General features: G+C 32.9%; 2 protein-coding genes across 2 annotated transcripts; one reads left to right on the top strand and one right to left on the bottom strand.

Moving 5' to 3' along the window:
• Nucleotides 1–6,200: 6,200 nt before the first annotated feature.
• Nucleotides 6,201–12,104, top strand: LOC128183681 (RWD domain-containing protein 1-like). The gene is made up of 7 exons (XM_052852796.1): nt 6,201–6,359; nt 6,673–6,753; nt 8,640–8,767; nt 9,495–9,638; nt 10,077–10,200; nt 10,451–10,513; nt 11,974–12,104. Exons 1-7 carry the CDS (start codon nt 6,287–6,289, stop codon nt 12,060–12,062), a joined length of 702 nt encoding a protein of 233 aa, XP_052708756.1. The 5' UTR covers nt 6,201–6,286; the 3' UTR covers nt 12,063–12,104.
• Nucleotides 12,105–12,247: 143 nt separating this feature from the next.
• On the bottom strand, nt 12,248–13,173 carry LOC128183683 (uncharacterized). The gene is made up of 2 exons (XM_052852797.1): nt 12,844–13,173; nt 12,248–12,716 (listed from the first exon to the last, which is right to left on the bottom strand). The coding sequence occupies exons 1-2, from the start codon at nt 13,118–13,120 to the stop codon at nt 12,316–12,318; spliced, it is 678 nt and encodes a 225-aa protein (XP_052708757.1). The 5' UTR covers nt 13,121–13,173; the 3' UTR covers nt 12,248–12,315.
• Between the last annotated feature and the right edge of the window lie 21 nt (nt 13,174–13,194).

The following is a 13,194-nucleotide window of genomic DNA, read 5'->3' as shown; positions in this document are numbered from 1 at the left end:
ATTGACCTGGCTTTAAGGGGGTATGGGACACTTATACTTTCTATCAAAGTAAAAAATAAAATAAAGCGTAATTTTTTTTGCATTCCCAAAATTGTTACCAATCAGCGTGTCGCAATGGATTAAAGCGTTAATTACGAATCTTTAGGTCATGAGTTTGAATCCCGCTTGAGCTTTTATATTTTTTATCCCCCCCCCCCCCAAAAAAAAAATTAATAATCTAAAACATTTTTTTTTATCAAATTTGGTAAAATTTGAAAATTATGAAACGGTGAAAGTAATTTGATTTCTATAATGTACTTTTATCCCCGATTATATCAACAGGTGTCCCATACCTCCTTAACAGTGGCCTGTCTCCGCTTTCTATCATTTTTTTTAATATGTTCTATTTTGTTACACAGTGCATTTTAGTCAAAATTTTCTTATTCATTTTCTGTCCCATTGCACATTTTAACACATCCTGTAAGCATAAATCAATTTCCAATGCAATGAACCTTGATATCAGCCTCTACTGTCACTAGCCCTTACATTGGATAAGATATATTGTTTGCTCTGCGGGTCTGCGATTTAAAGGGCACTGGCGTCAGAAGCAAATTGAAAGGGGGGGGGGGGCCTAGACTAATCCACAGAAAAATTTTCAGGTTCTACAAATGTTCCTTCGTGACATAAAACATGGTGGAGATGCTTTTCATCGTCGTCTTTATATCTAAGGGACGCTAGATTTGGGAATGCGCTACCTGTCAAATTGTAGATTTTTTTATAGAAAGTCTTAAATTGTATTGTTTTTAATTATTTCGTGTAACTTTGGATACCTCTGAATACATGTTATGAAATTTTGTGTGTTCCTGAACCAATTGTTAAAGGTCAAATGTCAAAAAAGGTATCGTCAATTACAGGCAATGATAAACCCGTCTTCAACTTAGCTGAGTGTAATATCTTATCCCACAGGGAGGAACAATTTCCTCAATTAACGAAAACGACGCCGAACGCTTTATCAACACCCCAATTAGATTGACGCAAGTTCACGACCTTGTCGGGCTCACCCCTTGTCGTAAATTCTTATCACAACTGTGCTTCCCATTCATTCATAAATGCATTAAATACATTGACAAAGCAAACCAAAAATACAATCTATCCAATAAAATTAGGAATGATAAGACAATTATTCTTAATAATAGATATAAAATCATTTTTTTTTTTAAATAAAGTAGACAAGTAGGGTAGATATAATTATGTATATAAATTAACATTTTTATTTTGAAAATTATATGGGAAGCACCACATTAGAATTATCCAGGAAAGACTAGCAATGGATTGTAAATAAGTATACAATATATCTATTATCTGCCAAATTAAACCATCAAAATCTTGTTTACCCATTTTGGCTTGTCATTTTTTGACAAAATGCAATATGAGTATTCTCACTGATTGTCTTTGTAAACATGTGATAATATGACAATACTTATTATTACATTAGCAATTAACTTTTGTGTTTTATTTGAAAAATAAAGTGAACTTTAAGTTTGTGTTGATAATAGAGATTCTGTGATTAATTATATAGCGGAAAAAATGGAATGCAAATACATATACATGCCAAGCAGTACTTACGCAAGTCAGTGATTGTCAAAGGACGGTCCTTCGGAAGAGGAAATAAAATAATTGTTTCATCATCATCCCCCGCATTACGTATTGGAATGCACGAAGACCTACAAACAAATAAAAAAAAAAACAATTTCCGTCTTTGTTTTCGATTCTGCATTAATTTGGAAATTATATGTATTAATTATATTTATAGTTTAAACATTTAAAAATTAGTAACTTACATGGTCCACTTTAAGAGTTTTCTCCAGAATTCTCACTGATTGTCTTTGCCGCATAAGCTATTGCGAATTGAATAAACACGTGCATGTCTTGAAACTAAGACTAGACGATTTATGAACCAATTAAAATAGGAAAGGGGTACCGATGTGGGGGAAGAGAAATAAAAGAAATAGAATATTCCTTTCAATATTGGTAGTTAATACCACCTTTAGATGTAGAGTGTGCATAAAACTTTTCCTGCCACTTTACACACATAACGTTGGTGTAGAGTGTACATGAAATTTTGCAATGACACTGTACACTTTGTACACTTTTACTTTTAGGTGTAATGTGTCAGTAAGTTTCAGTGAAAATGCTGTACATGTTACACACAAAACATTTGTGTAAAGTGGCGGCCGCTATCGGCCATCGTATATATAGGGGTGAACGGCGGGCCAGTATCTCTTTTATATTTGAAGTGTGCATCAAACGGATACCAATGCAGTGCAGGGGACCTATGGGGCTATTATTTCCCGGTCTCAGATTTGGGCTGTAGGGGTATATATTATTGTGTATCTTGTGTATTATTTATATATATGTCATAGAGTGTAGAGCGGATACGATGCCCCTGTGGTCTGACAAATAAAAGTATCCATAATAATCACTATCTCGTTAAAAGTGGTATTCAATATCATGATGTTCTTGATCATAGTCTCTTTTTTAAATTAATTCAGTCAAATTCAGTTAAATTGGTCAGCAAATTAAACATCAGGCCCCAGCAAAAAAAACATCAGGCCCCAGCAAATAAACCATCAGGCCCCAGCAAATTAACCATCTGGCCCAAGAAAATTAAACATCATGCCCCAGAAAATTAAACATCCACCTGTGGGTCTTTCGAAAAGCCATTATTCCCAACTGAAATTAAATTAACCTGGTTAAATTGTTTTTCGAATCCCAATTGATAAATTTCCCAAATAGAAGTGTCTTTGTGTTATAAAACAAGGATGATTTGCTGCTGACTTTATGGTTTTTTATGACGATAACATTAGTTTTATGGACACTCATGTAATATGCAAATGAAAACCAATATAACGTTATGTGTAATTTGTTGCGGTGAGTTTTGTTTCACGGCTATTTCGCGTCCACGAAAAGTATTGCCATTAAACCGCTAAGATCCCGGTAGAACATAATGTAAGACTGTCTGAAGTATATTAGAAAGATTATCTGAACATGCACGGATCGATCCAGATGAAAATTTTCGAGGGGGCGGGATAATTTTGTTTTCCAGGGGAGGCCGGGGGGGGGGGGGGGTGGGGGGTCCGAGGCCTATTTTCGGAAATTTGACTACGTGAATGCAGAGAAATAAATAATTATTTATCGGTATGTCTCTGGTGAATGTTTTCAGGGGGAGGGTTTGAATCCCCCGACCAACTCTAAATCCGCGCATGCTGAAATAATTTTATTGTCCGTAATAATAGTCTCGTTCAACAAGACGCTCGGCTGTCTCCGTAAACACTCAAACTCAATAAATGAGTGCAAATAAAGGTGGGTATTGGAAGAAAAATGAAACAGTGTCCTCATCGGTGGAATATTGTTTTTCCAAAAGATTAATATATAAGGTTTATTTTTCTCAATTTTTTTCAACATCAAAGAAAGCGTTTTATTGTGAGCTCATTTCAAACATTGACCATTTTTCTGTGATTAAGGTGCTAGGAAATATCCGTTACTAATCCACCTGTGGCTTGTAAGTGCTACAAAGAGACATAAAAGGGAAAGGACCCAAATACATTTTATTTTTTATATTAAGTACATAAAATAGTTGCAAACCAGTATTAGGTTTTTGCTTATACTTCCGATTAATTTCTATCTACTGTCAGCTAAAAGAACGGACCCGAATATGTTTTTACAAAATCAAATGTCATGTCATATAATTCAATCATACAAACTATTTCATATTTGATAGACATAGACTAGAACTACTGGTTTGCTCAAATTTTATTCATTTAACTAACACCAAAACATCTAACCATTTAAAGAAAATCAAAAGCTTTGATAAATCTTTCAAACAGAGATTGAAAAAATAGTACCTCTATTATAACGCACATTACAGAATAAACAATTGTTATATCAAAATTAAAAACATATCTAAAGGGTCATCTTGCATAGTATTTATGTTCATCCTACAAATACAGTGACTGATACTTATCCTATTTTCAATTAATATTGATACTAATGGGTATAAATCGATTTTATGTTCATTAGTGTATGAAATATTGCACAGAAATAAGTTTAGATACATGAATTTTAAAATAAGTTTAATTTCTTAAGCAAATGTTTTATTTTTGGAAAATGTAGTACACTTCGGATTATTTACAAAAACATCTTTAAAAAACCAACATATTGTTTGTAATATAACAGAGACCAGTGTTGTAATTTTCGTTACAATGTGCAAAATGTATAAATCTTAATCAAATTCTTTATAAAACTTTTTGTTTCTTGTAAATGATGAAGTATTTAAAATAGAAATAGCAACTTAAACATCAACAAAACCATAGTAGCTCAGAGTAACATATTTAAACTGTTTTTGAATCAGCTTTAGGAAATGTCCGTTACCTAAAGATTAACAAGTTTTCCCCAAAATTCATTATCGATTACAAATAATCTTCAAGACTTTCCCAAGGGTTTTGGCTCTTGATTTGGCCTATTTGCTGTTAACAAATTAGATGATTTCGCTGTTTACCATTTCTTTGAGTGTAAAAATGTCAATGAAATGCTTGTTACTTTCGTATGAAATGTACGTTACTCTAGTTTTCAAGGATAAAATTTGAAGATACTTCATTATGCTCACGTATTTCCTATTGATAGGTATAACATAATTTCAAAAATATATAAATATGTGTTTATTCAGGGTTTTTTTTACAGCCTTTATTTATACGTTTGTTTTAAATGCTGAATTATATTATGTAATTATATGAGTGTCTTTCCTACGTTGATCTACGATGCAATTTATGAGATAAATCCCACTTGAGTAGCCAGAAATTAATCAAATATGATGCTAAAATAAAAATGTGTGTATGATTTCAATTTAAAGTTATTTAAAATTGCAATAGTTGTTAAACATTACAATGCTTGTCTATTGAAATGTTCGTTACAATAGGTAACGGACATTTCATTCTTTTTTGAGATATACTACAAAGATATGAATAAACATGTGGATCGTTTATAATATAAGAACTGATCTACCTGACTTTTGTTATATGTACCCATTTAAAATTGTTCGATACACATAATAATTAAGCTAATAAATCCTTATGAAGGTGTATGCATACTGATGGGGTCAGACGTTTAGATGGTTTTAGCAGGAATCATGCTGTCTAATTGTCCTTGGCCTTAATGGCGAATGTTGATGTATCAACAATTTGTCACATGTTTTATTTGCATCAACCAATTTGAGCTAGGATTGAAATTACAAAGAGTTTCGTAAAAATATCATAACGAACATTTAGTAACCAACATTTATGTACCTAGGCAACTTCAAAATAAAATTGTAGTGTTTATCAAAGACAGTTTTTGATGGCGACAAATGCTTATCGTATGTTCAATACTCAAGTTGAACAGTTGTTGCATTTACTTTCTCAGTTATAGCAGTAACGAACATTACAGTCTTAAATCTACGCTCAGACTTTTTTTTGTTTTTCGTACTGATATGATTAGACAAAGGGAATTATATGAATTTTTTTAACATTTTTGTGGACAAAAAGACCTCGTAATGTTCTTAATAAGATTTTTGTATTTTTTAATGGAATGTACAACTCTTGCTGTGGTTATATATCTAAAGTAACGGAGATTACATCGAAACTGGAGACAATGTTCAAAATAATTTAAGTAATTCTTGGACTAGTGAAAATAACTTGTTGTCTTTTAAATCATTAAATTTTCTTACTGAAAAATAATATGTAAGAACTTATTCCGCATATTGTCCAGTTTATATGGCAAAACATCCTCTTCAAAATGTAATTATCAAAATGGCGACAGTAACGAACATGTCAGTTTAGGCATTTTGTATAGATTTCTCGCTGAAAATAAACGCATTCCATTGATCTTTTTATGTGTTTTGGAAACACTTATGAACTAACTTTGTATTACAAAATCAATTACAATTCTGCTGATTTTAATTTTTTTGTAATTTCGTGGCGACATCAATTGCACCCATTTATTGAGTTTGAGTGAAAACTGCTCGTCAGAGTTTTACGGAGACAGCCGAGCGTCTGGTTGAACGAGACTACCGTAATAAAAGTAAGTGAAATATATACGTCGGGTTTGAAATTATGTATAATTATTATCGAGCTCGAAGTTTTGGGGGAAATTTTATGTCAATAACACGGCAACTCTGATTAGTCAATGTAAGTTAGTCTATCCAATCAAAATAGTTTTAACATAGAAAAATGGCAGAATCATAACACATGTGCAATATAACTGAATAAGCAAAATGACAGATTTTAAAGAAGAGCAAAACAACGAGATAGAAGCTTTAGAATCAATATACCCAGAAGAAATCGAAGGCAAGTGAATTAAAATTTATTTCGATTAGTTCTGATAGCATTTCATTTTCTTCTATGGAAACTTTGGCTGAAATGCAAAGCAGCTACTTGGAGACATATGAACAGATGATAACAATTGTATGAAGATGTTGAAATAAATTGTATTTATGTGTGTGAGGTATATTTGACTTCAGTGATCTTCTAGATGCCTGGCTCTAAACTGTTGATCTGATTTATGATGGACATGCTTTGTTTTACATCTTATTCCATAATAATAGTTTGATCACATTTTGAATTATTTTGATATGATTGATAAACGCAATGATTTTTACAGTGCTGAAGACAGACCCTTACCATGTATTTACCATTACAATTTGTTCCCAAGAAACGGACCAATCAGAAGACGAGGATCTAGGTGCTTTTGAATATTTCATGAACTCTGCAATCTCATTTATTACTAAAACCAATTTGGTGGGACTTTTCCGATCGCATCGCGTTCAATTCTATCAACTACGTCACACATAAACAATACCCACACCTTAACCACAATTTTTTTTATTGGTGGATTCAGCTTACCGCTGATTGGTTGCTGGTTAACTCAGACTAAATTATGCACGGACAGAACAACAATATATCAGAGAATGAAAAATTCACATGGGTACTCTAACTGCATGTCGGGGCTATTTTTCGAAAGTGTACACTTGTGATAAAACATACATACGGTACATACATATATAGCTGTAGCTCTATGTAGAAATTTTGGGTTAGTAAATACAATTAAGTGCATACAATACTTACGTGTAAAAAAAACTTTACGGCAATTTACTGAGCATAAAAATAACGCTATTTTTGAAAAGATTTACATCATACCATACCACATTTTGTACAAATAATCCATTTAAATAATAGGTAAAATTAAGAAATCTGCAGTCAATTGTTTGGGGATATTTTAGCATATATTTACACCGAAAGTGATAGGGCAACAGACGAGAAACGAATCGGACACTTGCCTAATGAAGACACACTTGCACTCTCCACTTCCATATCGTTCTTTCACACCATCGTTCAATTCTATTATTGACTGTCGATTGCCGATCGAAAGGTGTAGAAATCGGGGAATTCATATCTATCACTTCGACTGGCAAGTTAGTAGGTAATACATGTGCATTATACATTTACGGTATTTACATGAAATGAACGCTTAGCACATGCAACTTTAAATATTATATTTTTTATAACGCCGTACTCTGGACCGTAGCTTGAGGCTATGGTTTAACGCCCATTTAGAGAGAGCGAGAGAGAGAGTTTTGCACAGAATTTAAACATAGGGGATAGTCGATAATGACTCCATATTGGGGGAAAATGAACTGTTCTGAGAAATCCTTCAGCTCTGGCATTGCATAAGGGTGTACTGATAACTCCGCTTAAGAAAAGGAGTTGACTAATCATAAAGTTTTCACAACGGCGGCGTGTATAATTTATGCATGACGTAGCTGACAGAAATGATCTTGATGCTATAGGAAAAATCCAACCAAAGCGGTTTTGATAATATCATTGGGCTTGTGTACTCACCATAAACTGATAAGTACTGTAAACATTTAACGTGTACATTATTTATGCGGAGAATGGTTTTAAAACAAGTAAGCATGAATGTGCCTATTCTTCTACATATATGAAGTATAACTGTATTAGCAGTTAATATACATTATATACAATGTAAAATATACATTCAGTGTACAAGTAATAAGTGGAAAATGCCATCTGACAAAATTGGAAATGACTTGTGTGTCTAGACTTGACACTGAACCAAAATATGTTATGAGATTTGTATGCACTGCAGAAGAAATGGAGTGCAATATTATATATGTGACCATAATAAATGGTATTTTCCACTGTCTAATTTTAACTAAGTAAGTTAAGTAATTTGAAAGTTTTTAGGACGGGAATCGTGCTGAAGGCAAATGAAAGTGAGCTCTACATGATTGAAACATAATATTTTGTTTCCATGAGATTTAGAAAAAAAAATTTCACCTAAATACATCATATGTGTAAAATATGTGACCTTATTTTATATTTGAGCGATTTAAAATAAAAGCTTATCAATGCACAATTATACTTTTATGATAGCATCTTTGCTAGGCAGGTGTTAGATTTCTTATTCTCATGATGAGAGGAGAATTGCAAAAATGCTATAATAGACTAGGAAAAATAACATTGACCTTTTTAAAACAGTTTGTTATTGTCATTTTTCATTGACTTTATAATAGACAATAAGTAATAACATTAGTCTTGTATTTGCAGCTTCCTGTGTGATTCAGTTTTCATATGTAGAGAAATATCCTGAGGAACCTCCTTTATTTGAAATAGTTGACAATGAAAACCTTGAAGATGACCAGATAGAGGAAATTATCAGTCTTATTAATGAACAGGTATAAAGCAGTATAATAGTACATGTATTTCATACAGGTATAAAGCAGTCTAATACGTGTAGTACATGTACATGTATCTTATACAAAATTTTATAGGAAAACTTCAGTTTAAATAAGCATTAGATGACTTTTATTCAGATTAAGTTTTATATTTCAAATCCTGACTGAACAGTATAGACTACATCAATCCATGTACTACATGTAGCTGTAGGTCTGAGCTCTCCGTCAGAAAAAAATTTTGGATGGATGACCTGGAAGCTACAGTGCCTCCCATAGTAAAAAAAAAACTGCAATTTACGACACACAAAAATTGAGCTAGTTTTGGACTGATTAATCTTATTTAGACACATATTCTGTGGAAAAAATAAGTACCATTAATTCCTTGTGCATTTACTACTGATATCGTCTCTTAATTTGCCTCAGACTTTCTCTGAAACAAGCAAATGACCTTGGAAAATGCAAAACAATAAATTCACATCGAGATAGACGTGCCATTTTTACATGTAAACAAACTGCATCACTTCACTTCATGATGCTAAGGATTGTGTTTAGAAGAATAAAGCTTATCTAAATGAGATTAATCTGTCCAAAACTAGTGCAATTTTTTACTATGGGAGACACTGTAGCTCTCAAGTCCATCCATATTTTTTAAGACTGGCAGCTACAGACCAGCAGCTATACCTGTACATAAGCTTAAATTGAAAAATCTTCTTTTCATCTCTTGCAGATAGAGGAAAACATTGGAATGGTATTAGTGTTTACAATTGTGTCTGCCATTCAGGAAAAACTGACAGTGATGGTGGAGGATTCAAAGCGGCGGAAACAGGAAGAGATTGAGAGGAAGAAGCGGCAGCTAGAGGAGGAGGAACAGGTGCTCTCTCGGGAGGGGGGGGGGTCAATTGTTTATCACGTGCCTCATTTGATATGTCAGGTGGTCTGGCAATTTATGTCCAATTTTAAAATAAGTAATGTGGGAAAAAGGCCACAGATGAAGAAACAGAGGTTGCATGTATGGCATGTTAAATTTATGTCATTTTTTTTTGTACTTATCTAAGAACTGAAAATTTAAACTCTCACAAGTACATTTTATTGAATGACAGGTATTTAGAAAGTTAGGAGTGAAAAGAATATTAGGTTCTGTTTTTGTTTTAAAAAGTTTAAATACTACTTTAACTTTGATTGAAATTTGAAAAACTAATGATCAAACCAGAAAATTGTTTAAATGCAGTGTTTTAAGTTCAGCTGTTTTTAATTGGTCTGCAATGTAATTAGAGGATTTGATAGTGTACCAGATTATTCTGTATTTCAGAAACGCTTCGAAGGAACCAAAGTCACAGTAGAAACATTTTTAGCATGGAAAACAAAGTTTGATGCAGAAATGGCAGAAATGAAAAAAGAAAAGGTTCATAAAGAAAAAACGAAGGGCCTTACTGGTAATATCCATAGTTCATAATCATTATGGTGGTGTTGGGGAGGAATAAATTCAAACTATTCTTTCACAATTTGATATTTTTTTCATTTATTTAATTAATAAGGGTCCTTCACTCCTTTGTCATCAGGTAGACTGATATACTTGCTAAAAAAATTGTCTGAATTTTTTCTTGAATTGATACTGGTAAAATAACCTCCGATTTTCATTTTCATGCGGTATTTGCATTAATATAGCATCAACATGTTTTTCAGGAAAGGAAATGTTTATGAGAGATGAGTCGATGGCAGATTCAGACTTAAAACTTTTAGAGTCAGGTATGTAAAAACATAGACAAATAATTTTTTTTTGCTTAATGCATTAAAAACAAAACATACCAGTGCATGTACCAAGTGAAAATTTCCTTGTTGATCCAAGGAAAACAATCATGGTTTTTTAGGTGCAATTTTTGATACATTTTTATCACACACAAATGAAATATAAGTGGGGGGAGGGGGTATTATGGAATCACCCTGTTCGTCTGTCTGAAGACACAATGTTGTCCGCCCCATAGACCTGTCTTACTACTGCATATTAAATTCTGAATATTTGTAAGTGTACATATGTTGAAAACCATCTGAAGGTCTATACTTGCAATTTTCATGAAGATATATGTAAGAAAAGATCGAATGATTTTATGACAACTTTCTTTTTCTTTACCCTATATTTTGTACACTGATGTCGAAATGTAAGGAAGCTATTATAATCGTTACAAATTTAATAAAAAATTACCTACAATGCCATATTTAATAGTAAACATATATATACCCCGGTACATCAAAATGTAGTTTTTGTCCTTTAATATTTTTAACTAAATATATATGTTTTAAGTATTTTACTACCTACAATGCAAAATTTTTGTCTATCAATGATGAATTCATAAGAGACAAAGACAAGTGTGGCTGAACTTCTTTGTCTTAACGAGGGTATTTGTCTGAGCCATGGTTTAGTTGGAACGTGTTTAGAGAAAAATGATCATCTGTAAAATGGGCAGTGGTTTGTGGGTTATTTTAATACTTTTTCATATAAACCAAAAGTTGTTATTATTATAAGGAAACAGATTATATCATTATTAATAAGGAAATGAAGTATTTTGCATGTAATACTACTTAGTTTCTTTAAATTTAAAAGTCGAATAAATTCAATTGCTGAAGTGACCCTGTGATAAATTTTAATGGATCATTGATATGACTGTAGTGTTTTGACAATTTTAAAAAAAATTTGTAGTACTAAATTTTCCTTTTTACATTTAAGTAATTGAAGTTTGCATATTATGATAATGTTTTTCAAGTAAATCCAAGTTGACAAGATGCAAGCTCATCACTTAAAAACAATAGTCCTATGGGATCAATTTTCCATTTTTTGAGACATGGAGTTGCTTTGTACCAAAGGAGAAAGTGAAAAAAAATTTGGAATACTAGTAACTAATTGCATTTTTCAAGGTTCAGAATAGAAACATCTTCAACATTTTATCCACAAAAAAGCTTTGCATGGCAATATTCATTTACTGCAAAGTTTACTTTAATTAAGTTTATATACGTACTGTTTGAAATTTGCCTTGCGGGGGGGGGGGGGGGGGGGGGGTTAGGACAGTTTTAGTTTATTTCCTTTCTTCTTACAGTTACGCTTGCATGTTTTCATTTAAACTCTCTTTACACACATTTCTTTCCATCTTAAAATAACTTTTAATTATATTGCTTTTGAGCTTATTTGATGATTTGAGTTATCTCCTTTCCAGAGGAGGAAGGTGTAGAAGTGGATGAATCCCTCTTCCAGGACATGGATGACCTTGACATGGATGACGACCTTGAGGATGCGGGAGATTGATGACAGTTTATAATTTAGCTCATTAAATTTGTTTATAACTTATTTATTCACCTTATTACTTTTTTACATCATTAAAATATGTTTAAAATTTCAAGAGAATGTTGTACATGAACAGAAATAAATAGAATCATTACTGCAAATGAGAATGGCTTGAAAAAAATTATTTAAAAACTTTAAAAAGGTTTATTTTTCAAAGTTAGAGGGAAACAAAAGTTGATATGAATAGTCAGTTTTTATTTGTATATAATTTATTTCAAGTTGCTCTAATCAAATATCCTGAGAAAAGGCTTTTTCTGGGTGCTACATTTGACCTCCCTTGGTCTGTTCTGACCAGCCATATCCGGTCACCATGACTTAGACTCAGTGTTAGAGAGACAGAGTCAGATACTTGGTAGGGAATCCCCCTCACAGACAGGTACACCTCTGGGACACCATTTTTTGAGATAAAACCTTCAAAAGTTCCTGACAATATGTAGACGGTAGTCTGGAAGTTGTACAATCCAGCCATCGGAGCTTGGAATGTTCCTGAGCTGGCATCATATGCGTGGCCGTAATTGAATTCAGCGGAATCAAACTTGAGTGTTTTCTCTGTTTGAGTGGGGCCAGGTAATCTGTCAGTGATTCTGGCTAGAAATGCTATGTGGGTTTTAGACACTGAAAGTAACACACGAATATATTGTTGACTTTCTTGATACACAAAATGGTGAACTTTTTAGTAGTAATATTTTTGAAAAAACAAAAATTGGATGAAAGTGGTAAAGTGATGAGTAAGTGTACTTGCATTGACTGTCCTTGCTTAGTAATTTGCTAGTAATGTCAGACAAGTTTCTTAAGCTCTCCCTCATATTGGCATTCTCGGAATCCACACGCTGGGTAATCGTCTGCAGGGACGACGCCATGTTGTTTTGTTTGAGTGAGATTCCCTGTACGTCACGCTGTAACGCCGAGCATGCTCTTTGGCCGTCCATGTCGTCACTGATCAGCACTGTGATTTGTCTCTCTAGCGTTGCTACCCTGTTTTCTAACGCCTGTCTCTGTAGAATTTCTCTGGCAAGCATGTTGTTCAAAATGGTGGTGTTACTGGAAGATGAAGATGATGTATTTTCTGAATTGTTTCCCGAGCCTGAACACG

The sequence above is a fragment of the Crassostrea angulata genome, chromosome 5 (assembly GCF_025612915.1).
Source record: "Crassostrea angulata isolate pt1a10 chromosome 5, ASM2561291v2, whole genome shotgun sequence".
NCBI lineage: Eukaryota > Metazoa > Mollusca > Bivalvia > Ostreida > Ostreidae > Magallana > Magallana angulata.
The sequence above is the reverse complement of the archived record's forward strand: the minus strand, read 5'-3'. Positions and strand labels throughout refer to the sequence as shown.